Genomic DNA, 27,863 nt, shown 5'->3' with positions numbered 1-27,863 from the left:
AAGAGGAAGTTCTTATAAATGGAGACAATGAAAAAGAACGGAAAGACCCCTATTTTGTGGAAACACCATACGGCTACCAGTTAGACTTGGATTTTCTGAAGTACGTGGATGATATACAAAAGGGGAATACCATTAAGAAACTAAACATCCGAAAAAAGAGGAAAGTTGTACCAGCCTCAGCAGGTACCAAGAATTCGGGTGGCCAGTTCAGTGGTTGGACCTCCACAGAGTCTCTCTCTTCATCAAACAGTGATGAGAACAAACAGTCTTGTTTGGCAGTGAGGAGGCAAGTAACCTCGTCCATCGCTGCAAGACCCTCAGTTTCCTTTGAAGCATCTCCTTCCTACTTAACCATCCCTGAGAGTAAGCAGCTTCCCCCTCCCTCTCCCCAGCCTCCTCGGCACAACCTCCATGTAACAAAAACCCTCATGGAAACGCGGAGGCGACTCGAGCAGGAGAGGATGATGCAGGTCACACCTGTAGATGTCCGCCGGCCCCGGCTTTCCAGCTTTGGAGGCATGGGTTCCACAAGCTCTCTCCCCTCTTTTGTGGGATCTGGTGGGTACGGTCACATGTCTCAGCAGCTGCAGAATGGATTTCAGGGCAACGGTGACTACGGTGCCTGCTTCAGCTCCTCCTTGGGCAGTTCCATTCGTCACAGCCCCATGAGCTCAGGAATATCCACACCGGTCACCAACGTGAGCCCGGTGCACCTGCAGCACATCAGGGAGCAAATGGCAGTTGCCCTCAAGCGTCTCAAGGAGCTTGAGGAACAAGTCAAGACCATTCCTGTGCTGCAGGTCAAAATTTCAGTGTTGCAGGAAGAGAAGAGGCACATGATGGCCGAACTCAAAAACCAGAGGAAGGCGACTCAAAATGACACATACGGTTTCAGAAAGCGATCCTACAGTGCGGGAAATGCAGAGCAGTGGGAACACATGTCTCAGGTGAGAAGAGGTGGAGAACTGTATATAGATTGTGAGGAGGAGATGGAGAGCGTGGAGCAGAGCTCTCAGAGGATAGAGGAGTTCAGGCAGCTGACTGCTGAGATGCAAGCCCTGGAGAAAAAAATCCAGGACAGCAACTATGAAAGTCCAGCAAACCTTCAGGTGAACAGAGAAAACCTGACAAAAGAAATGCGATCTGTTGCTGTAGGTGCTGATGAGAACATGAACGACGTGGTTATATACAACAGATCTGCAAGGCAACACAAAGAAGTAGCCGTGGGGACAGAGAAAGAAATGAGAGAGTCTGGGGTTGGGGTGACAGAGGCGATGCTTGGCTTGTCTACAGAGATTGAAAAGGAGATAGAGCTTCAGCAACAGACCATTGAAGCCCTTAAGGAGAAGATTTACAGACTAGAGGTTCAGTTAAAGGAAACAACCCATGACAGGGAAATGACCAAATTGAAGCAGGAGCTGCAGGCAGCTGGGTCTCGGAAAAAAGTGGATAAAGCTGTGATGGCTCAGCCCTGTGTTGTCAGCAGGACGGTGGAGGCCATTGTGCAAACAAGAGACCAAATGGTGGGAGACCACGTGGACATGACCGATACATCAGTGGGAAACCACCTGCAGACAAGCAGCGTTGGCACCTCCTGCAGACCAGCCGCGCGGAGTGTGGCAGCAGGCCCAGATCTGCTGATGAGCCGGTGGCTGGTGAGGGACAGGGCAGAGGTGCGAGACCAGGGCACGGGGAGGTCCGTTGAGCTGCACGATAAAGCGGTTGGCGCAGAGACGAGTTTCCGTGAGACGGGCGTCAACACGGAGGAGCTGGGAAGCACGCCGAGCTCCCCCCGCGTGGCGCGGGCGGGCGGAGCGCTGAGGTCTGTGGGCTGCGGGGACTGCTCGGTGGACGAGGTGGTTTGTGCCCCCAGGGAGCGCGTGTCTCGCGAAACGGCCACGGAGGCTGTGCCCAGGGCCGAGGCGACAGTGATGGCCGTGCCTTCTACAGCGAGCCGGCAAACCAGCACCGCCTTGGAGATGGTGAGCCGGTGCACGGCCACGGAGACGGTCTGCCTGGCAGAGCGCGGTACGAACACCGCGCTGAGCTGCTGCGATAAGCAGACGGGCACGGAGAGCGTGGAGACGCGGAGTGTGGCGGGGGGGGACGGCCGGGTGAAGGACATCCACGCATCCGCTAAAACGCGCTCGGTTGGAGTGGGCACCTTGCTCTCTAGCCACCCGGGCTTTGAAAAGCCCTCTGCAATAAAAACCAAAGACTTCGGTGTTGGGCAGATAAATGTTCATGAGAACTACCTAGTTGGTCTTAAAATGAGGAGCATTGCCTGCGGACCCCCTCCGTTGCCAGTCGTGCCAGCTGGCACCAGGAGCATCGGTGTTGGTGGAGAGTCTGTATGTGAGCCGGTGAGTGGTCTGTTGGAAAACCCTTTGCCTGCACCTGAGCTGAGGACGGGCTTGGATCACTATATCGAGCGTGTGCAGAAGCTGCTGCAGGAACAGCAGATGCTGCTTGCTGAAAATTACAGTGAATTGGCAGAAGCCTTTGGGGAGCCCCACTCCCAGATTGGATCTCTCAATTCACAGCTCATCAGCACCCTCACATCCATCAACTCTGTTATGAAGTATGCCAGCACAGAGGAGCTGCAAAGCCTGGACCTTCAGAAGCAGTGCATGGAGAGGAGCACAACGTCAGGTAAGCCCAGTGTCCAGGCACAATTCTGGTTGAGCCACAGGTCCATCACATGCTAGCCTCTCGCTCTAGGCTGGAAACAAGCGTGTAGTACTCCCCAATGAAACACAACTTGACATTGTTGCTGGGTGTGCCTGTTGGGTATTCTCTCCAGCCCACCCCTAGTAAATGAAGAAAAAAGAAGGTGATTTTTTTTGATCTGTCCACATCCAACAGACTCTAAAGGGTCTGATGGCTTTGACAATGCCAGAAAGATATCTGGAAGTGGGTTGGGTTTGCCTGCCGTGCATGGTGTTGATTTCGTCTTGTAACTTAGAGAGTATTCAAGGCTAATACCTGCAGGTTTGGAGTTTTTTGTCAGCATCTGTATCAAACTGACCTGTTTCCACAGACATTTCCCTGGATTTTGTAATGTTTCTTCCATTGCTTTCATTAATTGTGCCTTTCAGCCAGAGAGCTCTGGGGTGCTTGCCCCATTCCATCAGAGCTGATTGCTTTATAATGGGCAACTTCAGAGCACTTCACAGAAACCACATCTTGCTTCTTCTCTGTTCCAGTAACTGTTTGTCCTAATCCCTAATTACAGCCTCATGTTTGAAAGTCATAAGCTGTAATTATGGCTGGAGGTTTTGGTGACACTTGGGAGAGGCAAGAATTGAGATTTAAATACTCCTTGCATTTTATTTATTAACTTTAAAGTCTACACAGTTAATTTGAGGGATTTCTTTATTCCCTGTGGTAAAGTTGCTTAATTTTTTATTATTATTATTTTTGGGTGTCTGATAGTCTAGTTTAGGAAGCCATTTTTTCTAATACCTTATTGGTGAATCCAACCACATTACTACTAAATTTATAAATGTTGGCTTACTGGAGACCAGTATGTAATGCCTAGCAATGACTTTTAGATACTGTCTTCTTGGTCCTGCTGTGCAGTGACTGAAGGAAGAGATGAAGGAAATGAGAGAACTTGTGCAAATTCATCTGTATTGTGGGTGATGAACAGGGGAAAAAAATGCTGAGTAAATAGCATTTAATGTCAGTGTAATATTCTTGGCTAATACACTGATATATAAAGCACCTGGAGCTTCTTTACTGTCACACAATTTACCTATTCTTGATAAAAGGCAGCTTGGTAAATCTGATTCTTTTCAGTCTTCGTGCACTAAATGGCAACATCCATTAAATAAGCTGCAGTAAAGGCTGTAGCTTCCCATAGTAAAACAATAAGCAGCATTTATGTAGTAGTAAAGAGAATGTATGATAGCTTGTCTGCATACATATGATGTGATACTATATATGCAGCGATATTATCTTCCTGGTATGCACTTTATATTTTGGGCTTCTTACAAGTAATGATACTATAATAATAAGAGTATCTATCAGACACCAGAAGTGTCTTTCAAAACAGTGAACCAGAATTTTTACTAGCTGTAAATCCATAACTCCTTTCCCTGCTTTTACTCAAAATATCAAGTATGTAGTCTAGAGACTCGAAAGTATTTAGACACAGGTGGAGCAATGGATCGTATTTTACTAAAGATGTTCTAACTTGGATTCAGATTTCACATTCTTGGTAAAATTATTCTGGAATAATTTTAACTTGTAATGTCATTATCTTTAGCTGTGGATGCTGAGTGTAAAATCTCTTTATTTTTAGTCCCTGGTGTGAACTACATGCCAGGACTGCATAGATAACTCAAGCTCTGGGCTATAACTGTTTAGACCCATGGAGAATTGGAGTGGGAAGGAGCTTATAAGCCTGAAATGTTTCACCTTCTCTTTCTATTAATTTTGCAAATACTGTCTTTACTATGTTTATCTTCTGGTCCTGCTGCCCTTTCCCGTGCAACACAGGATCATGTCTTACTTTGTTTCATAGAAGGATTTTTGCGGAATGAAACAGTAGCTTAAATAATTCTGTGAGCACTGGAACTAACAGAGCCTTGTTTTAACCTCACATTTAGTTCTTTTGTGTGTAGCTTTTCAAGTGTCTTATGTGTGAACTCAGCCAGCACCCCTTTCTTTCTCCAGGCCTAGCATCTGAGCCTCATTTTTCTAAATCTTGTGTAATTACAAAAATCCTTCAGAGCACTGAGTCTCTACTCTGTTTTGGTTAAAATGAGCAATTGGGTTTAAGTTATTGAAAGAAGTATGACTTGGCAGGCCTCAGTTTCTTAGAAAAATAGGCTGAAAATAGAGGCAGAAGTGTTTGTTTTCAGATTAGCAGCAGTAGTGTCATCTTTACTCCAAGAGCATAATTAAGAAGAACCTCTTAGAGGCCAGGTCCTTTTAGGGTAAAAAGATGTGAGCTGGTTTTGAGGCATGTGATTTAGATACCAGTTTGCCATGGTAGAGGGTTAGCGGTCCATACTGCTGCTGATACTTGAGGTAGCATGTCAGTCACAGTCTCAGCTTTACAGATTCTTCTCCCTGCTAGTTCTGGGGAGCCAGAGGTGTGCTGCAGGGACCTCACAGCCCCTGACACAGCTTCTGTCAGGAGAAGGAGCTGCAGGCATGAGAACTGGAACGTGCTGAACAGGACGTGGGCTTTGCTCTGCAGCTGGCATGCTTTAGCGCAAGCCAAGTAGACCTCTGAGATGATCTCTGAACCAGGTCTATTAGCTATCAGTATGCTGCTTGTTGCAAAATAAACACCTTCGCTTCCGTAACTAAGCAACTCGTATTTACATATGCACGGTGTTTCAGAAGCCATAGTGACGTCAGGGAAATCAAACCCGCTGGCAAGGCAAGCTCATTTCCACTCCACAAAGTCACGTTAGCCAGATTGGCACCCTCTCTGTGTCCAGCTGGATCACATGGGAGTGGGTGACAAACCTAGATGCTAACTGATCATTTTCTTAGACCAGGCAGGGTGTAGGAGAACTATGAGAGGCAAGCGCGTTCAGGTTCTCCATTTATTGTCACAGAATTTTTGAGAAGTTTCACAAAATTACTTCTAAGTGCATGTGTAATGTATTTTGCAAAATATAAGCCAGAGGCCTCATGTTGCTTCTAGGGGTTTTAATTACATGATCTTCTCACAAGTCTTGTAGATGGAAGTCTTTCACAGGCAAGGAGTTTGCAAGGGTGGTATTTAAAAACAACTGCTCTGCTGTTGCCCTGAAAAATTACCTGAGTGCATCTGACCTGAAAATCCATGGTTATTTTGTCTTGGTGATCTTTGGAGCATGGGTTTTATATGGACACTTTTTGGAACAGTCCTGACTGAGCACCCCAGTGGAAACATCACACTAATCATATGAGGAAGGAGGCAACTTCTTGAATTAAGACTTGAGGGAGTGAAAGGAAGTGGGAGGGAAATGGTGTTGGAAGGTCCTAGGGGTTAGGAAAACATGATGTGCCATCTGGTGGAAAGATCCTTCAAGATTTTCAGCTCTTAACTTTCACCCTGGGCTGATGAGGCAGGCTGAGGGATAGTGGAAGGACTGGAGTGAGAAGCCCCTGATTGTCCCAAGCTGGTGTGTAGAACTAATGAAGTATTGTAGCAATGGTTGTCTGTCTGTCATAATTTGTTAATGCAGGAAGAGAAGGGAATAGGGGAAAACTGTTTTCTCTTTATAGTTCTTGTATTTTACAAAGTTTGTAGCCTGATGGGTTGATAGCTCCCCTCCTGGCAGCATGGACCATGCTAGTGCAGTTGAAGACTTGAGGCTTGCCTGAGGCTCAGGAGCTTGTGCTATTTGAGGCAGAGGTGTGTCAAAGAACCCTTCAAAGCTGTGGGCTGCTACAAATCACACTGGTTGTCTTCATCTAGTCAAGGGAGTGAAGCCCTCAGCTCCAACTGCCATGGGTACAAGCCTTAATCACAAGGTTCAGTTTCTATGCAGATGTGCTTGTTTTTGTAACAAACAGGATCCATCCATCTCTGTGCTGAGGAGAAGGTACCTGACATATGGGAAGCATTTTTCATATTCCCTGGAAAGTAGTGCGTGATGCAGAACAGTCATGCAGATAATTCTGTCTCTATGCCAGATGAGTACTGTTTATTCACATGTGTCTTGCTGGCATCTCAAAGAATACAGTGCCTCTGCTGCTTCTTTTTGTGTGGCAGATGGTTTCTGTTAATGTGCTAGTTGTGACAGCATGCAAAGCTCAAATGCCTACGTTGTTTGAGAATGGTAGTAACCTCTATATTAGGAGCTGAGTTGTTTAGTGGGGGCATGTTCTCTGTTACATACCCATCCAGTTTTATCAGAAGACCTGGTCAGTAATTGTCCTATGAAGACATTGTTTGAGTGAAACTCCATAAGCCTCTTTAAAGAGATTTGATGTACCTTCCCTGGTCATGTGTTAACACAGGCTGATTACTGTTATCATTAGGATGTTTGCTGTTTCCATTCTGTGGCAGCACTACATGGAGTGTTTGAATCAGAAAGCTGCTCTATCTTTTTATTTCTGCATCAGTTAATAAAGAATATAATAGTATACATTTTTTTTTTTTCTTTCAAATCTGTTGCTCCTTAGAGAGGGCAAACTCCAGCCTGTTAGCCTGTCTGTTAGAATGACTGTGGTAAAATTCTAGCTGCCTCCACACACTGTGGCACAGGAACTTGATGTTCAGGCACTGAGCTTTGTTCGGAGTTCAACTCCCATGGTAACAGGCACATCTATGAATATTTAATGGCAGGAGATTCCCATTTTTCCAAGGAAGTGTTTTCATATTTCAACAACAATAAAGCATCAGCTGAGAAAGATAACTCCTCATAAATGAGAAAAGTAACAAAAGCTCTGAGATGACCTTCCTGCTATGCCCAGCATGATGAGATGCTTTGATACAACACTCATCAAGGAAATCAAGGATGGCTTTCATTGAGCTTCACTTGCAGTTGTCTTGAAAAAGGGAGCTTTTCATAGATAAAATCATTATCTGCTTCACAGAAGTGTGATTTCTTTGTGTTCGATCTTGTTCAATTAAAGGAATTAGTTTTGACTTCCAGTTTCAACAAACGGGCCTCACAAAGTTTGGGTATGGAAAGCATCTTTTCAACACAAAGAAGATGGTTAGAGTGAGAGTGAAAACGAAATTGAGATCGTTCTTGCAATCCTATTAAGGGAGCCATCCTGTTAGAAGGAGCATTTTCCCTGGAGCTAAACGGTAGTTGCAACATTTACCTGTGCCTGGGCCCCAAGCTGAGTCTGGCTTCTGTTAGTTAATCATATAAAAAGTTTGTGTGGGGCAAATTTTTGCTCCGAAATTTTAAGTTCACTGACTTTAACCTGGAATGGCTCAAAAGTACCTTTTAAAATGAAACTGTGCTTATGTGAAGGTAACACATTTATCAGGTGGATGGGTTAATATCAATCGTTGTAAATGTTTAAACATAACTTGTTTGCTCATCACTGCCCTTTTATTTACCCTTGTAGAATGTTTTTCTCTTCAATAGCTCTGATGCGTGGATCAAATGGAAAGTGGATTAACAATTACTTATATTAAAAAGTAACTTTTTAAGGATAAAGCAACTTAGTAAGATTAAAGACTGGAGAAGACTTTGTGTTCTTCAGTTACAGTAATTCAAGAGGGAGCTTATTGCTACTGTGAAGAAATCATGCAGTGTGAAAGCAAAGTATGTGCTTGGTGGAAATATGCTCCAATGTTTATGCACTTTTTCTAATAGGGGGTGCATAAGTTGTGTCATTGGCTGTTATAAACATATTTTGCAAACAAATGCTTGCACTGATCAACAAGTTAAAATACCTGTGTAGCTATCACATAGGCAGCAGACTTGAGCTCATTTTTTTAGCCAGAAGTCTGTGATGTTCTAGCCAGAGAGCTAGGTTCTCATCCTGATGGCATTTCATTCCCCTGGCCTTGTTTGCACTTATCTTGATATCCATTTGTATAAAAGTACTGTCAAGCTAAATGTTTTCTATAGGAGCACTTTGGTTTGCCAGGTAAAGGCTAGACTTGTGTTACCATGTGTTCACAGATTCAGGGGAAAAAATACTGTTTAAAAGTGACCTAGTGGGTGCCCTGAACCAGCTGACTACATGACTACTCGTGCCATCGTAAATGGGGGAGAAGGTCTACAGTTAGGGAGGAAAATAGTATCTTAGTAACAATAAACAGATTTTGTAGGTGCCAGAAACGGTGTGGGTAATCTGCTGACACATAGTAGTTTTGCTGTCACCCTGATTTAGGTTGGTGAGATTTTTTCAAAAGAAGCACAAGTGATTTAGGAGAGGAGACTCTAAAAAATTAAAACCAGATGCTCTTATTCCCTCCAATTGCCAAGGCTGAACCACTGAAGATGCTTCAGTCACTTGTTCTGCTCTGAAATTGGTGTGAGTAGCTTTCGGTGCAAGGGTATATGAGCAGTTGAAGTCTGTAAGTTTTTTGTTTTGTCTTACCATACTTTCACTTCTAAACTACTTGTGAACTTTTCCACAATCCCCTACTACACTGCAGAAAACATTTAGAAATTCTTGGCAGCTCCATGCTGTGGTAGCTGTACTATAACAATACTTAGAAACTTCTGTCAAGTTGGCGTTATTTGCCCACAATAGTACACAAACAAAAATCAGCTGGGCGACTCCACTGGAGTGGCTCTGTCTGGAGGCAGTGGCTGGCTAAGTGCTGAACCTGTTGGCTGATTTACTGCCCGTGTTGTGCACTGTGACCCAGTGTCACTGAGAAGGGTGCAAGCATACCTGAGATCTGCGTGAGGTGAGATAAGGAGTCTATTTTAAGGTCCGTGTAGACTGGTGGTGATCTTCAGCCAGGGTTTCATTTCCACACTTGAGAAGCATCCAGGCCTGACAGCGATGCTGCAGCCTTGTTGGAGGAAGAGGGAGCTTGGCTCATTCAGCTTTTTGGTTTGGGCAGCAGTTGATTAATCTGTTGAAGTGCTGGGTAGCACAGCTGCTTCCTTCATCCATTTTTTCTGAGCACTAGGTTGCTCCTCTCCAGGTGTCTGTATGTTGGCTGCCTCGTAAAGGGGAAGGCCTAAGAGCTGACGTTAAATGCTAGTTAATGGCATTGTAGCATAAATGCTGTGTTAGGCCCAAAGCTATCTTTCCTTGAACCTTGGGTTCTATGGACACCATAAGCTTAGACATTTAACAACTGTGTTGGGCAAATGAGTATACTGGACAGTGTCTAATGCACATGTTGTGTGCTTGTCCTTAAGCCTTGATGTCATCCTCTCTTGTCAGGTGCAGGGGGCTGAGCAGGACACCTTTTCTGCTTTGCTTGAAGGCATGTCCCAGGTCCTGAACTCAGTGTGGTGCTTCTCAGCCACTGAGGGATGAACCTACTGAGATCTTGTTGCATTGATGGCAGATTTAGCTAGGAGAGATGCTGTGAGGCAGGGGAAAAAAGTCTGCTACTGTCTTTCTTCCTCTCTGCCCTACCCAGCAGCTCCCTCCCCAGCTGTGTTCCAGGGCAGAAGAGACACACCTGAGGAAGTTCAGACTCTGTTTTTGTGGGTACTGAGCATTGCTGAGTGCGGATGACAGGGTGCACCAAAGTGCCATCAGTTCACGTAAGGCTGGACCCCCACTTTGCCCTGCCAGCTGCCCACCTGTGCGCTCAGGGCATGCTGCATTTGTCACAGCTGCCTTTGAAGGAGGACTGTGACACCTGGCAGAGGATGAAGAGACTTCAGCAGACAGTAAAGCTGGCAGTTTTGGAGGCTTTACTGTATCTTTCCTGCTTCAGGGTAGGTTTCCTCCACTCCCTCCCTGTGTCCTCAGTGGTGAGGCTGGAGCAGAAGGTTTGATCTGGTAAAACCAGGTGAGGTAGCCACCACCAGCTACAGCTGGAAGCAGTTACTTCGTTGGGCACTCTTTAATTGTAGCTGTCACTGCTCCAAGCAAGCAGAAGGAGATGCAGTTTCCTTGTTTCTCAGCTAAGGGAGTTTAAAAATCATTGATTTTTGGCTCGGTGCTCTGGCGCCTTGGTAGCCCTCTTCTGTTTGGCTGGTGGATGAGGGATGGTGCTTGCTGTCAGGAACAGACCTGAATGAAGTCACTTGCTGCTGCAAAGCAAGGAGAGGTGCGGGAGCAAGTGCAGGACTTCTGTCTTAATTTCCATGAGTGCATGTTTCATTCCCAGTACGCAGGCACGTCTCTAGAGGGGCTGCTTCTGCATAGGGGGCACCTGGCTAGCTGCTGCCTTCAACACCCGCTTCCCTGTGCGGGCAGAAGCTTTTTGGCTATACCTGTAGAGACATATCTGTTGGTACCATGCTGTGTGCAGGCTTCCCTCTGTAGCTTGGAGAAGCTATAAGCAATGGTGGAAGTGGGTAATAGTTCTCATTGCTGGAGAAGACACATTGGAAATGTGGGGTGAGGCTCAGCTGGAAACTTGGAGACTTGTGTGGAAACCAAGAGCAAAGAGGAGGAAGCTTCTGGGAACTGATAACATTTGAAAAAATCAGCTTTAATATGTCCTATTATAGGAAAAAAAAAAACACAAGTACTGCAGTGAAGCAAGAATGGGGAAAGGCTGTCCACCGTGAACAGTAAAGATATTGGCTGTATTTCTAAAAGTGAATATTTGGAATTTACTTTACAACACTATGTTAGTGTCCTCTGCAATGCCACTAATATAATTGAGTGAGGAGGTTGTGGCTTAATTCTTGATAAATGCAAAGGGAAAAAAAAGGAGGTAGAAGTGACTGAAGCAAGCTTTAGAAGAAAGAAGTGTTAGTGTTTAAAGTAAGTTAGATTTTTTTTTTTCCTTGAAATGCTAGCAAGGTCACTTAAGGAGGAACGTGTGTTCCACAAAGAAAAGAATTTGTGCAGCTTTGTAGAGGAGTTGTAATAGCACAGCTGGAGGAACTCCAGGAGAATCTGTAGAAGTCTGTGGATAATTAGTGCTGCCTTTTAAACACACAGAAGGGAAAAAAATGAGTCGGTGCCAGCAAATCAGAAAAAAAATGTATCACTCAAACATTTGGAATTTGAATTAAATACAACTACTATCTCAGTACAATCCTGTCCAAAAAAAGAAAGAAAGAAATGCAGTGGGTAGTTTATTGCAGTTGTCTCAGTAGATGAGTAAAGTATACAACTTTCAGAGTAAGTAGAATGCTGGCAAAAAGGAAAGTTTCCTGAAAAGTTTCTGCTTTCATGGAAAATGCCAATTCTTAAAAATAAAGTAAGATAAAGGGGTGCTGCTCTTGCAGAAGTAGCCTGCAGAGCCCATGAATGTGTACATTGAGTCATGTCAGCAAGGAGCAGCTCAGTGAATCTGCCTTGAGCCGGAGTGGCAGGAGCTGGGATCACTGCATGTACTGGAAGAGAAGGAAGAGGAAGGACTGTTCCTTTCTTCTGTTTCAAAGCCAATACCTTTATAGTTTGTCCTTGTATTGTGTATTTTCATGTAAAGAAAAACTCACAGCTATTTTTTTTTTTTTTATTATCTGAAAGTGGATTACACACTTTTCCTCCTAGATCCTCAGCAAGGAGTATTGTAAAGCACAAGTGTTACCATTTTGTTTGTTTGTTTTTCCCCTGTTGATCACAACATTGATGGTAATAGTTTGATCTGACTCCTCAGTGATGAGTAATGTCTTCTCTGGCAGGTGCTACTTTGGAGTACATCCCTCATGGCCAACTTGCTAACACCCACTTAACTTCAAATTTGCGAACGCTGAAATTGGAGCAGGACATTGTGCCTGCTCCAGAGGAGAGGAAGACTCCCCTAGTGGAAGCTGTTCGAGGAAGGAAGTCCTTTTCTTCTCAGGACAAAACTCTAGCTCCAATTAACCTGACAGATGACCAGCTCGCCTCTGGCCTTTATGGTAGTATCTGGCTCACATTCACCTTTTGTCGTACTGCACATTCACCTTTCATCATACTGATGGAGTCTGAATACGAGATAGAGTTGAAGGGGATTTTCAGGGTTCTCAAAATTGTGAAAGCAGCTATAGGGAAAGTCACAGCATGAGGCCCTGTGTCTGCAGACAGTGGTTAGTTTCTAAATGGCAGATTGTAGCTCCTCAGTGAAATGCCATTTAATGTCTCCTTAAGAAAAATGTGCTGAGAGAGAAAGGGTTAATAAAATTATATATTTTTCTAAAAAACTTAAATTTGTGTTAATGTTTTACCTGTCTTACACTTAGAGGTTGGTTTAAAAGTTGTTTCATTTTTACTAAAATCTGTCAGACCAGCCTAGATTGAACCTCCCCACTCTGTTGAGTAGGTTATTATTAAATGTACCATCTGTACCAGTCTTTCACAAATATCAAAGGAAAAAAATACAAATGTGTCTTTTCTTAAAAGTTTTCTAAAGCCCTGTAAAGATTAGCAGCATGCTGGGAGACAGGAAAGTTAGGCTAAACTAGTTTTCTGTTTCCAGGGTTGGTTTTGGAAGTGTTCTTCTGCATTGCCAATGTGCATCTCGCATCACGAATCTATGTGTAAAAAGATTAGAAAGCCCAGGTTCAGTTGGTAAATTAAACAGAAAGGTGTTTGTTTTGGACAATCAACTACAGCTGCCACAGTCAAAGCTGGCTGCAGGTTTGTACTGACACATATGCTTTGTCTCCCTTCTCAACAGTATGTAGTAACAGTGAAAACACACTCAAATCCATCATGAAGAAAAGGGATGGGAAGAAGGATTTGAGCAACACCAAGAAGAACCTGCAGTTTGTTGGCATTAATGGCGGGTAAGAGACCTGTCTCCCAAAACATTTGTGACTGAACACTTACAGTGGGAAGGAGAGGAGGAACCCAGGAACGTATGCATGGCTTTGGCCTTTCCTTCAGGCTGAGGTGCTGCTGAGTTTGAGGGTTGGAGAGAAGAACAAAACAGCTGAGCTCTTTGGAATACTCTGTTAACCTTTTGTGCTTGCAAGTCATAGGTGTCATCAGTCCCGAGTACCTGGAGGTTAGATCGCTGCCAAATTTAACATGGGAAAATGAAACAAACTCAAAGAGCCATGGGAACATTTTGCCAGGGAGTGTTTTAGTGAGGAAAACTTTACTATGTCTCTGGCAGCTGAGAAGCACAACATTGTGGTATTGAACAATGCAGCAAGAGGTGGCATTGCCTAAGAATAAACTGTTCTGGCTTTGTGCTAGATACATACAGGAACTTTGCTACACAAATAGAGAAAACAGCATGGAAAATTGTCTTCTTCTAAAATACTATTTACTCCTTACAAAATGTTGCAAACAACTTTGAAATTATTTTACCATCCATGTTGTTTTCATATATATATTTCCTAGCGCTTTCCTGAAATTAGTTTTAATTTAGTACAAATGCCTTGTGCAGCATATAATCTAAATATCACAATTCATTTCATACGTACTGGCTAAAAGTACTATTCCTTATAATGGAGAAACATTATCACTCTAAATCACTATTGTACATTAGAAGAATAGGCCTAGTACCTCAATTCCTCATCAGCTGAGGCTGGTGAGGTGAGACAGTCATGAGAATCAGCATTGTAATTGTCCAAATAACTTGTATTTCACCTCATATACCAAAATGTTCTGGATTGTCTCAGGAAAAAATGTTAAAATTGTGGCTGTGGTCTTCAGGTAGGTTTGTTAGCTGCTCTGCTCGTAGCTGCTCTGCTCTTATCTGCTCTGCTTGTATCTGCCTAGTAAATGAACAGTACATTTTACTCTGAATGAAGTCATTTCATTTGGGAACTACAGCAAGGTCTGACAGAGTGTTAAGACTTCTTTTTAAAAAAGGTTGTTCTTCTTTCATTGCATACCATAATCGCAGTCAGTTGGTCAGTGACACTGAGTTCAGGGGGCAGAAAAGGCCTTTGAGAGTAAAACAGGAGGACTCTGCCTTTGCAAGACTTTTAAGCTTGCACCATCTGCTGCTGAACGGCACTGAGAAAGTAACCCTGCTCCTGCTTGTTCTCCCTCCAGGTATGAGACAACATCCAGTGATGATTCCAGCTCCGAGGAGAGCTCCTCCTCGGATTCAGAGGAGGAGTGTGAGGGCCATGAGTACCCCCGTGGCCCCGATGCAGGGGACGGCCAGCCTGTGCCCTGTGCTCCAGAGGTCTGCGCTGTGGGGGCAGAGAAGGACAGCCCCCCACTGGAGTGCGAGGCCGAGGAGGTGGAAATCAGAGAGAGGTGGGCTGCTGGCCCTCTCCCAGGCACCTGTGAGGGGGCTGCTGCTGCCTGGTTGCATGGGGTGTGCTGTGGGCTGTGCCCGCGTTGGTGAGGGAAGCGCCAGTCCCATGGCGGCGCAGAAGGGTGTCAGAGGGCATCCCTTCCGGTGGCTGACTGCCGCAGCTTTAAATGGCCCATTTATAGCGAGGCCCTCGTGCCTCTCCCAGGTTGCTAACGGCACCAGTTTGGGAGCAGGCAGTGCCTTGTTAACAGCCTGCTCTGTAAAACAGTAAGCAAGCAAGCAAATGAGTCTTGAACCATGCACACCACCAGGTCAGCAGCCTGCTGGGAGGGCTTCTTGCCTTTGCGCCTTTCAGAGTATCTCAGCCATAGCTGATACTGCTTGGTAAGAAGATGGAGTACAGCAGCGAGGAGGTTGTCCAGTCCTGAGATCATCTATTTCATATGAGTGATCATATACTACATAAGAGATCATATACTATATGTCAAGGTTGCTGTCACACCCTTGTTAGCATTTCGTGTCTAAGTTACTTTCCAAATTGCTGGTAATGATCTGTGTAAGGTAGCATTGGACAGGCAGGGCATTTTTAGGCATGTGAAAAGCAGTAGTGTGGTGAGTTTTCACTGATACTGATTAGTGAAGGTACATAGACAGTGAAGGGATGTTTTATAGATATTGTTTTTGCCAGATGTTTACAGGTGTGTTAGCTTGGAAAATTACACAAGTGGAGTTATAACTGAAAGAGCTAAGACAAAATTAATGTGACATGTTTCACTGGAGATACAGCTTAGCATCAAACTTCTCTGTAAATATCAACTGCGAAATAAAAGAGATGGAGCAATTAATCATTAAGAGTTATTTGTAGACCTTGGAGCTGTGAGCTTTGAAGTGCCCTGAGCTTTATTTTTACAGTACTGTAGGGGGGTCCGTTATTTTACAGGTGGCATAGAAAGATGGGCAGTTTCTCCAAGGGGCTTTTAATTTATATCTACTCGATCAAGGATCGATTGTGAAGAGAAGCAGCAGGACAGCTTAGATAACCACATGTACTTGAAGAGCATGTTATCTGCAAGCTGACTGCTGTTGCCATGCCTTTTGAGGGGAAGAGGCAAGGGTGTATGGCCCTGTGGGACTGAAGGTGTTCCATGTGATGGTGGAGCATTTCATGGCTTTGGAAGCACCAGCAGCTAGCTTGTAACCTTGGAGGGCTAAAATGCCTGCCTTAGACACAGGTGTGTTACCCTCTCCACTTTTTAGGAGAATTTTCCTGGAAAATTGCCATTCTCCTCTGTGGCAAGTTGTAGGCAGAGATTGGCCACAGCCTGGCATGCCATGTGGCACGGACATGGGCCCTCTTAATTCAGCTGTTCCCTGAATTTTGAAATTTGTGATGGAAAGAAAGGAGGCAGAAGGGAAAACATGAAGAAGGACCGGAGACAGAGTAAATTTTTCAGATTGGGTAGGATGAGAAAGGCTGGTTCTAGCAAATAGGAGCTGATACATGGGCACTGCTTGTGCCTTTTCCCACAGGTTAATCCCATCCCAACTGTCAGTATTTCCTCTTGTTAATCAAGGCACTGAGTATATAATTTGGGATTGTAACTGGATGATTTTTAAGGTCCTTCCAACCCAAACCGTTCTGTGGTTCTACAACACATGCTCTGCAGTCATACAGCAGTAGGTGAGAATTTCAACTAGAAGGGTTGCCAAGTCTGAAGCACAGAAGTGATGCATTCCCAGTGCTCCTCCCATGTACATCTGGGAAACACATCTTTTCCTCCTTGTGGACGTTCACACCCTCACCAGCAGCTCTGCTCACTGTGGAGGGAGTGTGCCTGTGGAGGAGAGCTGCCAGAGCAGCTTCTGCATTGCAGCAGCTGATGGCTGGTCTGGAAACGTTCATTCCCACACAGCTGTTAGAAAGGTAAATGTTTCTGTGCTGAAATGTCAAGAGAAAAATTAAAACATGCCATGTATTCTGCTGTCTCCCTCAGATACGAACTGAGTGAAAAGATGCTTTCTGCTTGTAACCTGCTGAGAAACAACATTGACGACCCCAAGGCACTGACCAACAAAGATGTGGTAAGCAATACAGGGCAAAATTCTCTCTGAGTTGCAAGAGAAAAACTTCAGGGAGGGATAAGTTCTGGCATTGCAGGACCAGGACTTGAGTGGCTAGGCAGAAGGGGATTTCATCTTCCCTGAAAGAGTCACAAAGTGCTTTTTGCATCAGGTGACTTTTGTCCAGAGAGTGTATTTATGCTTTGCATGCTGGGGTGCTGTCGTCCCAAGGCACACACATAAAATTAGTAACATGAAAGCACAATTTCAACACATCCATGCATTTTAACAGTGTAATAGGGAGTAACGAGAATTCATTGTTAATACTCAGTCTTAAGAAATAAGGTTGTATTTGATTCATGTAGAAACTGACTAATATGCCTCCTATAGGAATTGCCTATGCTACTTTGTGTGGGCAGTCTGAAAACAAAGGAACAATGTTTAATGATACAAAATTGAATTTTGTATTTGTTACAGTTGTGCAGTGATGTAAAAGGCAACAGTCCGCTGCCAGTCTCCTCTACTACAGAGTATCTGCAGCTTCTTAGAGACAGTGATATCGTCTGTAAGACACAGACAATACTGTCTGTGTCCAGTTCTGACATTTGTGGTCCGGGGAGTGTGTTGAAAGTAATACAGTTGTGGCAGGTAGTTTTTAATCCTGTGTCAGGCTTTCAGGAGTAGTTTAGGCATTCAAACAAGCAATGCTTCAGGCCCAGATGGAATTGAAAGTGTCAAAAAATGGCATAATCAGGTGAGAAGCTCTGCCTTGGAAGCGTTACTTGAATTTACAGGTTTTTTTCTCTTGTGCTTAAAGTATTTGCCAGCACAAGTGGTGCTTTGTAGCGGGAAACTGCAGACTAATCAGCTCTTGTTCTCTGTCTGTCTGCTGATAAAGAAGTCTTGTCCAAAAAGGGTAAACTTCAGTGCAGCTATGGATCTGTATAAATTATCCCAGCCTCCTCCAACATACTTTGCTCTTGTTTACAACCAGGAGCCACAGACTGCTCCTTTTGGGATGTGGTTGATTACCTGCATGAAAAGAGTATACCATTTACTTAATAATGCATATGATACTATGACTATAAAAAGAAGTTCTTAGTAGTATTTTGCACACAGGAGTGCCTAAAATCTTTTTTTTAAAAAAATTATGCCACTTTATGACCACTTCTGTTTTTCAACTCTGCATGTTTGCAGTACATGTGGTCTCTTAAATTATTTGACCTTATAAGTTTTTATTATAGTAATTCTGATTTAGAATATTCTGTATATAAGTATATGTAGTACATGTGTGTACAATATTCGCCCTTTACCAGACACAAGCTTCCTCTAGAGCCACTGGTACAGATCCTCTGTGTTCTTCCTAGAGGCTAGAGAAGCACGGTGAATGTCTTCCCTGCCAAACTGTTCTTGAATTTACTGGCCAGCTTGCAGGTGAGGACATGGTGGTCCTTCCAGGTTAGAGAAATTGTCTCAGAAAGTCAGAGCTGGGAGTGATGGCCGAAGCCTCCTTGGATCACATCTAGATCTACTCTACTTATGTTTTTCCCAACAGGCAGTTTCCTGGCCTAAGGGGCTCCTACCTTTCCACCCTCAATCCATTCCAATGAGAAAGTTTATCCTGAATGTCCAGCCTGCATCTTCTCATTGCAGCTAAAATCCCTTACTACTACAGCCATCCATCCTGCAAGTGAAGAACAGGTTCTTCCTTTTCTTGCTGCAGCAGCCTTTTGCACTGTGAAGATGTTATGGGCCTCCTTTTCCAATTGTTCTTCCAGCGGAGTGCCTCTAGTCCTTCCTGCCTGTCCCATAGGTTAGATTCCTTGACTTCTGAGCATTTTAGCTGCATATTTTTGAAACTGTTCTGACTTCATTTTTCATGTCCTTCAGTGATAAGAACTTCAGACAAAGTAGTCCAGCTGTTGCTTTCACAGTGATAGGTGGAGAGAGAAGGGACTGCATCACATGCCATGCAAGCTAAAATCTGTTTTGTCACCCCAAAACAGTATTTGTCTTTTTCATTACTGTGTGATGTTGTTGACTCAGGTTCAACTTGTGACCTTCTGTAATGCCTAACTCTTCTCCTGCAGAACTGCTGTCCAACCAGTTCACTTGTTCTTCATGGATTTGGTAATTCATGCCTTAGGATTGGGTCTAATTGACTTAGCATGCTGTTATTTTAAGTCCCAAAGAAGTGTGCATTCCCACTGCTTTTAGCCTTGAGTTCATCACTGATTTATAAATGTAGTTTGGAAATGGTTACTCCGAATCTTTTTTCTGTTCACCGGTATTTGATGCCCATTGTTCTGGGACTGATCTTATTGTCAAATTCTGTGTCCATGGAGGTGAACTATTCCTGAAAATAAGGTGAAAAGGGAGGAAATAAACAACTTGGCAGTTTTAAAGAGGGGGTTTAGTCAGAGGAGAAGCTTCAGTCTGTAAATCTTGTTTGTGAGCTGAATACTTCCCACATTTGACTAAAAAAGGCTTGACCTCGTGCATCACTAACTTGTGGGATGGAAAATCCTTTAAATAGATTGCCCATATGTATATTTTTCTGTCTTGGTTTTGGCAGAGGTTTTGTTTAAATACCATTCAGCATGAGTGGTTTCGTGTCTCGAGTCAGAAGTCGGCTGTCCCTGAAATGGTTGGAGACTACATAACTGCTTTTGAAGAGATTTCTCCTGCTGTCCTCAGACATATCATCAATATGGCGGATGGAAATGGAAACACCGCTCTGCATTACAGTGTCTCACATTCTAATTTTGAAATTGTAAAGCTTCTTCTGGATGCAAGTAGGTTCACTTGTTTGCATGTTTTAAAACTTTTGTCTTTTGCAGTCCTCATGGGTGAAATTCTTGATGAGCAAGAGGTCAAGTTTGGGCTTCCTCCAGCAGATGTTGTACCTGTTGACAGTTTCGCAGTGGCTCACTTGGGTAGCCCGGAATCCTTGTTTCTAGTGCTAGCTTTGGAGATGGTGGTGATGATTCATGAAATTACAGAAACACACAAGTAAATTATGTAAAGAGTTGACCAGTGTTTGGGACAGATAAGTAGATCCCTGACTCTTGAACTGTAGTCCAACTTCAGTAGCACAAGCCTCCGGCAGTTTTCTCTGAAAGCAGCACAGCTGCTGCTCAGCCAATGGTAGGGTGCTGGTGGAGGAAGACTCATTCAGGTACAAACATCCATATTAAACACTCAAACTAGTCTAGCTTCATCGTACTAGAGTAGTTCAGAAGCTTTTTTTCTGGCCACCACCTTGACATGTCTGTGCTGCTCCCTTGAGACACTGGAGCAATGCGACATTGTGCCATATAGGAGCATTTTCCTTATCCATGAGCAATGGGGTGATGCTTCATTTAGTTGCTTTTGTTGCTTCCTTTTCCCAATCCCCTTGCAACACACATGCAAAGATGGTAGTGGCAGAAGGAAGACTCCGGAGCATCTGTTCCCCACATGTGCTAAGCTAGAAGGCAGCCGGCAGAAGTTGTCACATACTGGAGCTGGTCCCAGGCAGGATGAGATCCATTTAAGCCTAGTTTGCTCCCTGACTGAAATTTCTTTCTCTATAAACTAGTTATAAAACCTGTCACAGTTGGTTGTGAAGCTTAACTATGCCAACAATTAGAGTGTAACACACTGGAGTGTACACCTAGCACTATTTATAAATCCAGAAGGGTAGCATCAGATAAACAAGGATATTAACGATGCAGATCTCAGCTTCAATAACCCATCACATACGGCACACATGCAGAGACTTCCTCAGCAGCAAAGCCAGTGCTTTGAAATCTCTGGTCCTGTTTGAAGGCAGTCTATTGGGAAGAGTGAGTCACGCCAGGGGAATGCAGGGAATGTCAGGAGCACAGTGAAATGCAGCAAGCTGGCTCTTCAGCGTGGCAGTTGCAGGAAAGTGCTCCTCCACTATCTTAGGAACATGAAATGGTCATCTGCTGCTGGAAGCCTGTAGTTTACAGTGGCTGGTATGTTCCTGTGAACACAGTGGGTTTTAACTGTAAAATCCAGCAACTGTGACTAGTGCCAGGTAGCACACACACGTGCCTGCACTTGGAAAATATTTGCAAACAGCCAGATTCCTTCAGGTTTCAACACTTCCTCTGAACCATGTTTAAATGGTGACTACAGTCAGCTTTGCAGTGTGGCTGTATCACAGCCAGATTGTTGCTCCAACAGCTCTGTGTCTGTGTGTGTCTAGAGGGAAGAGCAGATGAGACAAGAGACTTCCGTGTCACCGTGCAGTGCTACCAACAGGACAAAGAGGAGACCAGCTCCTCTCATTAGCTGTATAGAAAAGGAGCTGAAATGTGACCTCAGAAAACACACCTCTGCTGAAGTAGTCTAGTCAGGGTAGGACAGCATTGCTTCCAATAATCATTCATTGATCTTTACATAATGCCTGTAGCAGAGTGTAATATTCTGTGACTTCAGTGACTTCAGAGGTGACTCTGAAAATAAGTTTGGGCTACTGGATATAAGGTAGAACAGGTGATTTCTATGGAACATGAAAAAAAAAATCCATTTTCTTACATTTGCACTTGTAGTGCTTCTGCAATATTCTCTTCACTTAAAAAAAAAAAAAAAAAAAAAGCCTTTGGCAATAAATCTGAAGAATTTCCTGAAACATTTTTGCTTGTTAAGATACTTGTGGTGCAATTTTAGCTCCAAGTTGAGAGATACTGTTTATGTAAGTCTGAGTCCTTGCTTTCCAGTACGGTGAGCACACTCACTGAAAGCCATGCTGTGTGGTAAACTAATAAGCCCTGCTGGATTTCTGCAGAACTTCAGGAACAGAGACAGGCAGGAGGTTAAGACCTGAACAGCTCTTGTCAGTTACTGGCACTACTTGGAGAACTTGACTGCATTTTTTTCCCCGAGTACTTTTGTTCACAGTCAAATACTCTGCAGCTCCCAAACATGTCAAAGTACACTTGCAGATCTTTAAAAAACAGCAGTTACAGAAAAATGTGCTGGGGAGAAACAGCTTTTCCACTGATGATGTCACTGGGCTGTTTTTTGTTTCACCGTTTCCTCAGGAGAGGAGCTTAAAGACTCTTCTGATGGTATTCTGGGGTTTCAAACCCAGGAATGGTCCTAACAGTCATGTCAAATTTCAGACCACTTGCTTTTACAAAAGAAAAAAAATAAACACACAAAGGAAGCCCTAAATGATGACATATAAAATAACTGTGCACTCTGTTGTGTTGCATACATGGTAGAAGAGAATCCTTCTCTTTTTCAGGCTCAAGAGCACCCCTGTTTATTTTTTTCTTCTCCATTTTCTCTTGAATTACTTCCATTATGAGAGCATTTGCTGCCTTTTCTTTTTATAGGCTGTTCTGGTAACAGTTTATTCAGTTCATTAGCACAATTGCTGCTTTTTTGGGTTCCTGCTTTCCAAAGAAATTATCTCATCCCTCTGCAGATGTCTGTAATGTAAATCATCAGAACAAGGCTGGCTATACCCCCATCATGCTTGCTGCACTTGCAGCTGTGGAAGCAGAGAAGGACATGAGGATAGTGGAGGAACTGTTCAGCTGCGGGGACGTGAATGCTAAAGCCAGCCAGGTCAGTCAAGCAGTTCACGGGACACTGCTCCCACTCCCGTGTCTCTTTGTCTTTCCTTCCAGGCTCCCATCGCTGCTCCAGCAATTCAGCTTTTGCAGTCATTAGTTTTACTTCTCTGCTGCTTTTGATGTTTGTGGGTCTGGTTTTGATTGCTTGAAACAAAACGCAACGGTGGAAGAACAGTTGAGCCTGTGGTCTCAATCCTTTCTAAAAATGAAGATTGACTGTTATATGAAAGAACCATTACTGAATTTTGGGAGCCATTTATAAATTCTGCACCATTTACCTCCTTCCAGGGAACACCAGATGTTTAGAAACAGATCTGGTATCTTCCATTAATTTAATAAATAGCTGTGTTAATGTGGAATATATTATGCATAAAAGGTGCCATTTAAATAATGGCAAGCAGAGCCTTGAGAGTGCTGTATAAAATAACAATACTTTTTTTTCCCCCTAGAAGAAGCACAATGCTGAAAAAAAACCCTGTCTGTGTAGCTATGTGGGTTTTTCTCTTCTTTCCCTGCAGGCTGGTCAGACTGCACTGATGCTGGCCGTGAGTCATGGGCGGATAGACATGGTTAAAGCTTTACTGGCCTGTGGTGCGGACGTCAATATCCAGGACGACGAGGGCTCTACAGCTCTGATGTGTGCTAGTGAGCATGGACATGTAGAGATTGTCAAACTTCTGCTAGCTCAGCCTGGGTGTAACGGCACCCTGGAGGACAATGTGAGTTGCCTTTCCAGTAGTGCTTCATCAGATAGCTCCTCCACTCTGGAACTTTTTCTAGTTATTTTTTTTTGTATGTGGCAGAGACCTGCTGAAATGTACTTGTGTGAATCTCTGACTCATAGCACCGAAGTACCGAAGGCATTAATCCTCTGCTTAGTGGTTCAAAGTGCTGTGATTATTTGGCTAATATCTTCGTTTTTCTAACAGACCTATTGTCTAACAGACCTACTATCTAACAGACAGTAGCAATTTCTGTGGTTAGCTGTAGGTGTGCAGTGGCTGGAACAGAAAAAAAGACATTTGCTAGCTCATGGTAGAACATCTTATCACATTCCTTCCCACTTTCCCAGGAGTTTTCCAGCTTCCAGTTAGGACTTCATCTGGTGACTAACAGTCTTACTGTGTTGCTTTTCTGCCTGTGGCAAACATCAAGCCTACAGTTCTCTTCACAGGATGTTCACACAGTATCTACTCCATGACTTTTGCAGGTACAGGTTTTGTGTCAGTCACAAAGCTACATTGTCCTGACGATAAACAGAGACAGGCTATGACTTCAGTGCCAAGCATGGCACTTGTATATTTCTTGTTTGCAAGGATCATTGCAGCCTACACTGTCAGCAGACTATTGATCTGTAGACCTCTCAAGCTTGAAAATGTTGACTTAGCTGGTTTCTTGCTAGTACTGTGTGCTCATTAACAACATCACTTCTTGGGTATATCTCCATTCTTCCTGCTGCTTTACATACTGAGCACTGAAATGGAGGATGGGTTTGAGATCTGGGAGGGCAGAAGGTGGTTATTTGTTGAAGCTGTTGCAGAGAGGCATTTCTGCTTGTTTGCTCTCCTGCTGCAGGAGCTGGCTCAGTTGCCCAGTTGTTCCAGAGGTGTGTAACAGCTGGCCTGAGGAGGAAATGTAAAGAAAGCCTTGATGTAGCAAACACTTTTTGGGGCAATCTAGGTTACTGCAGCCTGCATGCTGTTAGCACTATTAATCACAAAGTCAACAATTAAATTCTTTATGGGCGCATGACACTTCACTGTTCTTGTAGGCAGTTTAATACTGTTTCCCAAGCACAGCTTGTCTGTTGCTTGTTCATTTTATAACAGGTTTGTGAGATAATGAGATTTTTATTATTCCCTTAGCTATTCTGAATGTGACAATGATGCTTTTCCAATCAGCATGATCAGTAGTAAGCTGAACATACCACTGATGTGTGCCACTCTGACAGTGATTCAGCATCTCTGTTTAAGAACTTGGCTTTTCCTGGTGTTGACAGTGGAGTATTTGTTGTAAACTTGTAGTGTATTATATTGTACTGTAGCAAACAGCTCTTCTTGCTCCCTGTCTGCTCAGGACAATTAGATTTATGTGTAATCGGTCCCTCTAGTCTCATAAGAAGACTTTCCACTTGGACGCTGTCTGTCATGTCCCATGCTGGAAAAAGGGTTTATGGTTTCTTTAAATTGGTGCTGACCTCTCTAATACCAGTGCTACAGCAGTGGCTGGAAAATGTGCTCCATTCAGAGAGCCAACACAGGAGGCAGTCCCTGTGAGAGGACATTTCAAATACTGGCATTACTGTGGAAACTTCTGCATACCAGAACTAAAAGCCACACAGTGGACCAGCAAGCTGCTGTCAGATTTGTGCTGAAGCTGTAGCTGCATGTCTTGTAACTTAAACACCATCAGAGAGCAGGGGGTTGTAGCCATGTGATGCACCCATCTCGGGAAGGGAAGGAAGCAGGGAAGGCAGAGTTGGGGATGTGGCAGCTTTGCACAGGTGTGCCACTCTGACATCTCAGAGGTTCACATCATAAGTTGTCTTCTTCCTGGATCAAACATGGTCTAAAGGGAAAAGAGCAGGTCTGAAATTTACACTTTCAGCAAAAGCACTCTTTGCTTTTAGCAGCCTCAACAACTATGGTTTCTAGAAGCAATAATATCTTCTCAGTAACTGAGGTGACAGTGTTTGACCAGGAAGGACCATTTGTTTGTAATTAGAGTTCCATCAAGGAGCATTGGGAATTATGAATGCAACTGCTCTTAGTTGAGCTAATGGGATCTATAACACAGCAATTATTGTAACACAGCAATTATCATGATATCTGATTAGCATTTATTCCTCCCTTATCTGCTTTTCCACTCCTCATTGACATGCAGTTTCCTTCAGACAGCCCAATCTGAAATCACTGGTCTTACCCAGCATTACCTGTAATGTTACTGTGGTAATGGCATGATCATTCTTCCTCAGCAATAATTGAGACTCCTCACTGAGAGAAATTATGAGGCCTCTGACAATTGGACTGCCTCATAAAACAGCAGTGCAAGCCTTATTGTCACTTAATTATAACAAAAGAAATTAAACAAGACTCTAAATTAACCGAACTGTCTGTCTGAGCAGTAGAACCTCCACTCCATAACTTTCCTTCTCTGTGGGCTAATGGGGCTTTTAAGAGACCATACGAGCACTAATTCTCTGATTTCTTCCTTTCTTCCTTCAGGATGGCAGCACAGCACTTTCAATAGCCCTGGAAGCTGGACATAAGGACATAGCGGTTCTCCTCTATGCCCATGTCAACTTTTCCAAAACCCAGTCACCGGTTAGTACAGAACCTTCTACACTTTGTTTTAACTTGCTGCTCCTAAATATCATAGTAAATCATAAACAAAAAAATTAACCCCTCTTGGCAGCTGTGCAGCAGTACAGCACATGAAATTCTGAGTTTATTGGCAGGATAATTTTTATGGTGGTAAGCAGAATGTACGTTTTCAAATACAGGTTGACTGCACAAAGGCTGAACCTTGGCTGAAAGACACTTCCTCCTCCTCCCTTTTATCTGGGAGTGCAGATGCTCACTTAGAAGGGTTCACTGACTCTGGCTAGTGTGCAGAGGTGCTGTTGCATCATTGTATTTCTAATTATTGACCCGGTCACCAAAACACAGCTGTTTCTGGAGTTAAAGTGTTCTGGCAACTATCCACCTGCTCTCTGATCCCCAGCTCACTCTCCTGAGAAACTGCTGCTAAGTATTTCACTGTCTAAACAATATACGCTCTAAATTAGTAGGCTGTGAGGTGGCTGGCACTGTTCATCCTAAAATTAAAAAAAAATAAAAATAGAAAAAAAAAAAAAAGAGATTAATCTGTGTGGTTAAAGACAAGAGATAGAACAGAGTGAGTATGAGAGCTGTGTTCTCATTTGGCTGGCTGGAATGGCTTCCCTTTGATTAATTGTTCTTTCCTCTTCTCTAGGGCACTCCTCGGCTTAGCAGGAGGACATCTCCTGGTCCTACCCACAGGGCTACATTTGAGTAGTAATGCATGAATATCTGTAAAAATCTCTATGCCATCTTTAAGCTGCTAAATGTTACTGTTTTATTGAGACAGATACTGAATGTAATTGTCTTGTGCCTGAACTCACCAGCAAAGTGAAAGCAGAGACTAGTGCTAAAGATAGAAAACTGTAAACTTGAAGCAAGCATATAGTTAAGTAGTGCTCAGCTGAGGACCTTAGCTAGAACTGTTCTTTTGCTCACCTACTTGTCTTTCCATACACTGGCATAAATCCTGTTTTTCTTTGCTGTAGATTATCCTTTCCTATATTATGTGCAGCCTAAGACTTCCAAAGCAATCCATGCAGGGGCATCCCCGTGGCTTGGTTTTAATCGTTCTAAAATGTTTACTGTGCCTCAACTTTACCACAGTAGCCTCTTCATATATTTCATTCCAACATGATTTTGATGTTTTTAATTACTTTGAAAAATCAAAAGTTGCAGTTGCTTATATAGTCAGCTCCGTGGATCTTGAGCTGGTGGGTGAGTGGGTAGGTATTGGGGATAGAGCCTCTCGTCAGGACTGAAGTTCACTAAATAAGTTGCTAATTGGGGATAATGTATAACTTTTTATATGAGAGATACTAGTATCTATAAAATTAACTCGCACAGTATTTTCAACATTTTATATTCCTTAAGAATTAAAAACTACATGAAGAATTACATGTCCTATTACCATATTTTTATTAACTGTGTCAGTCTATAAACTCCATACATGTTTATTGGAGAGTAAAATTAGAGGTACCAGCTGTATATTCCCCTTGAGTGGAACTGAGCGTAGTTCTCGGTGCATATTTATGGAATGCTATTACCTTGTCACATTCACTTTAGTCATGTGTATTGAAATGTTTGAAGTGCCTTAGACTCTTGCCATATTTTCAGAATAAAATTTCATTATGCTTTTACTCCTCTCCTGGTTTACGCGTGATTTGTCATCATCCAGAAATGCTGTGGATTACAGCCGCAGCAGTGAAACAGGGTAGATTGGTAAGTCGAGGCGGGGAGGATGGGATGGCTCAGGCTTCAATGCAAACCGCATCACTGCCAAAAACAGCTTTCTCCTGATGACTGGCAGAGTTCAAAAGCTTTGCCTGTGATCTGCCTTCATTGGTCTTGCACATGGTGCAAAGGTTGGACCCTTTGCTGTTTGGGGGAGAAATGGCTTTTCTCTCGGCCATATGAAGCGTCATGGGAAGCCACTGAGGGACATTGTTCAAATGGCTTGCTTGAACTGCGAAGTAGTTGCCAACTGAAATAAAAGCCTTTGAGCTATATCCTCTAAACAATCCTGGCAGCTTTGTGAAGGAGTTGCTTTCTAGGTGGCTTTGGAGCAAGTCCTAAGCTAATGTCTCCATATCGTTGTTCGTTCAGACCTACATCATGAGACAGAGGAGGGCACCTCAATGCCTTCCTTCAAGGGACATCCACACTCTATGC

The 27,863-nt window shown here is 43.6% G+C and overlaps 1 protein-coding gene across 1 annotated transcript; it reads left to right on the top strand.

Annotated features, from left to right (window-relative positions):
* Positions 1–27,173, top strand: KANK1 (KN motif and ankyrin repeat domains 1). Its single transcript, XM_008938501.1, has 10 exons — positions 1–2,652; positions 12,198–12,416; positions 13,175–13,283; positions 14,506–14,715; positions 16,711–16,798; positions 19,353–19,572; positions 22,221–22,363; positions 22,890–23,090; positions 25,596–25,694; positions 26,347–27,173. Exons 1-10 carry the CDS (start codon positions 429–431, stop codon positions 26,407–26,409), a joined length of 3,576 nt encoding a protein of 1,191 aa, XP_008936749.1. The 5' UTR covers positions 1–428; the 3' UTR covers positions 26,410–27,173.
* The last annotated feature ends 690 nt before the right edge of the window (positions 27,174–27,863 follow it).

Source organism: Merops nubicus, unplaced genomic scaffold (genome assembly GCF_000691845.1).
Source record: "Merops nubicus isolate BGI_N331 unplaced genomic scaffold, ASM69184v1 scaffold37684, whole genome shotgun sequence".
Taxonomy (NCBI): Eukaryota; Metazoa; Chordata; class Aves; order Coraciiformes; family Meropidae; genus Merops; species Merops nubicus.
The sequence above is the reverse complement of the archived record's forward strand: the minus strand, read 5'-3'. Positions and strand labels throughout refer to the sequence as shown.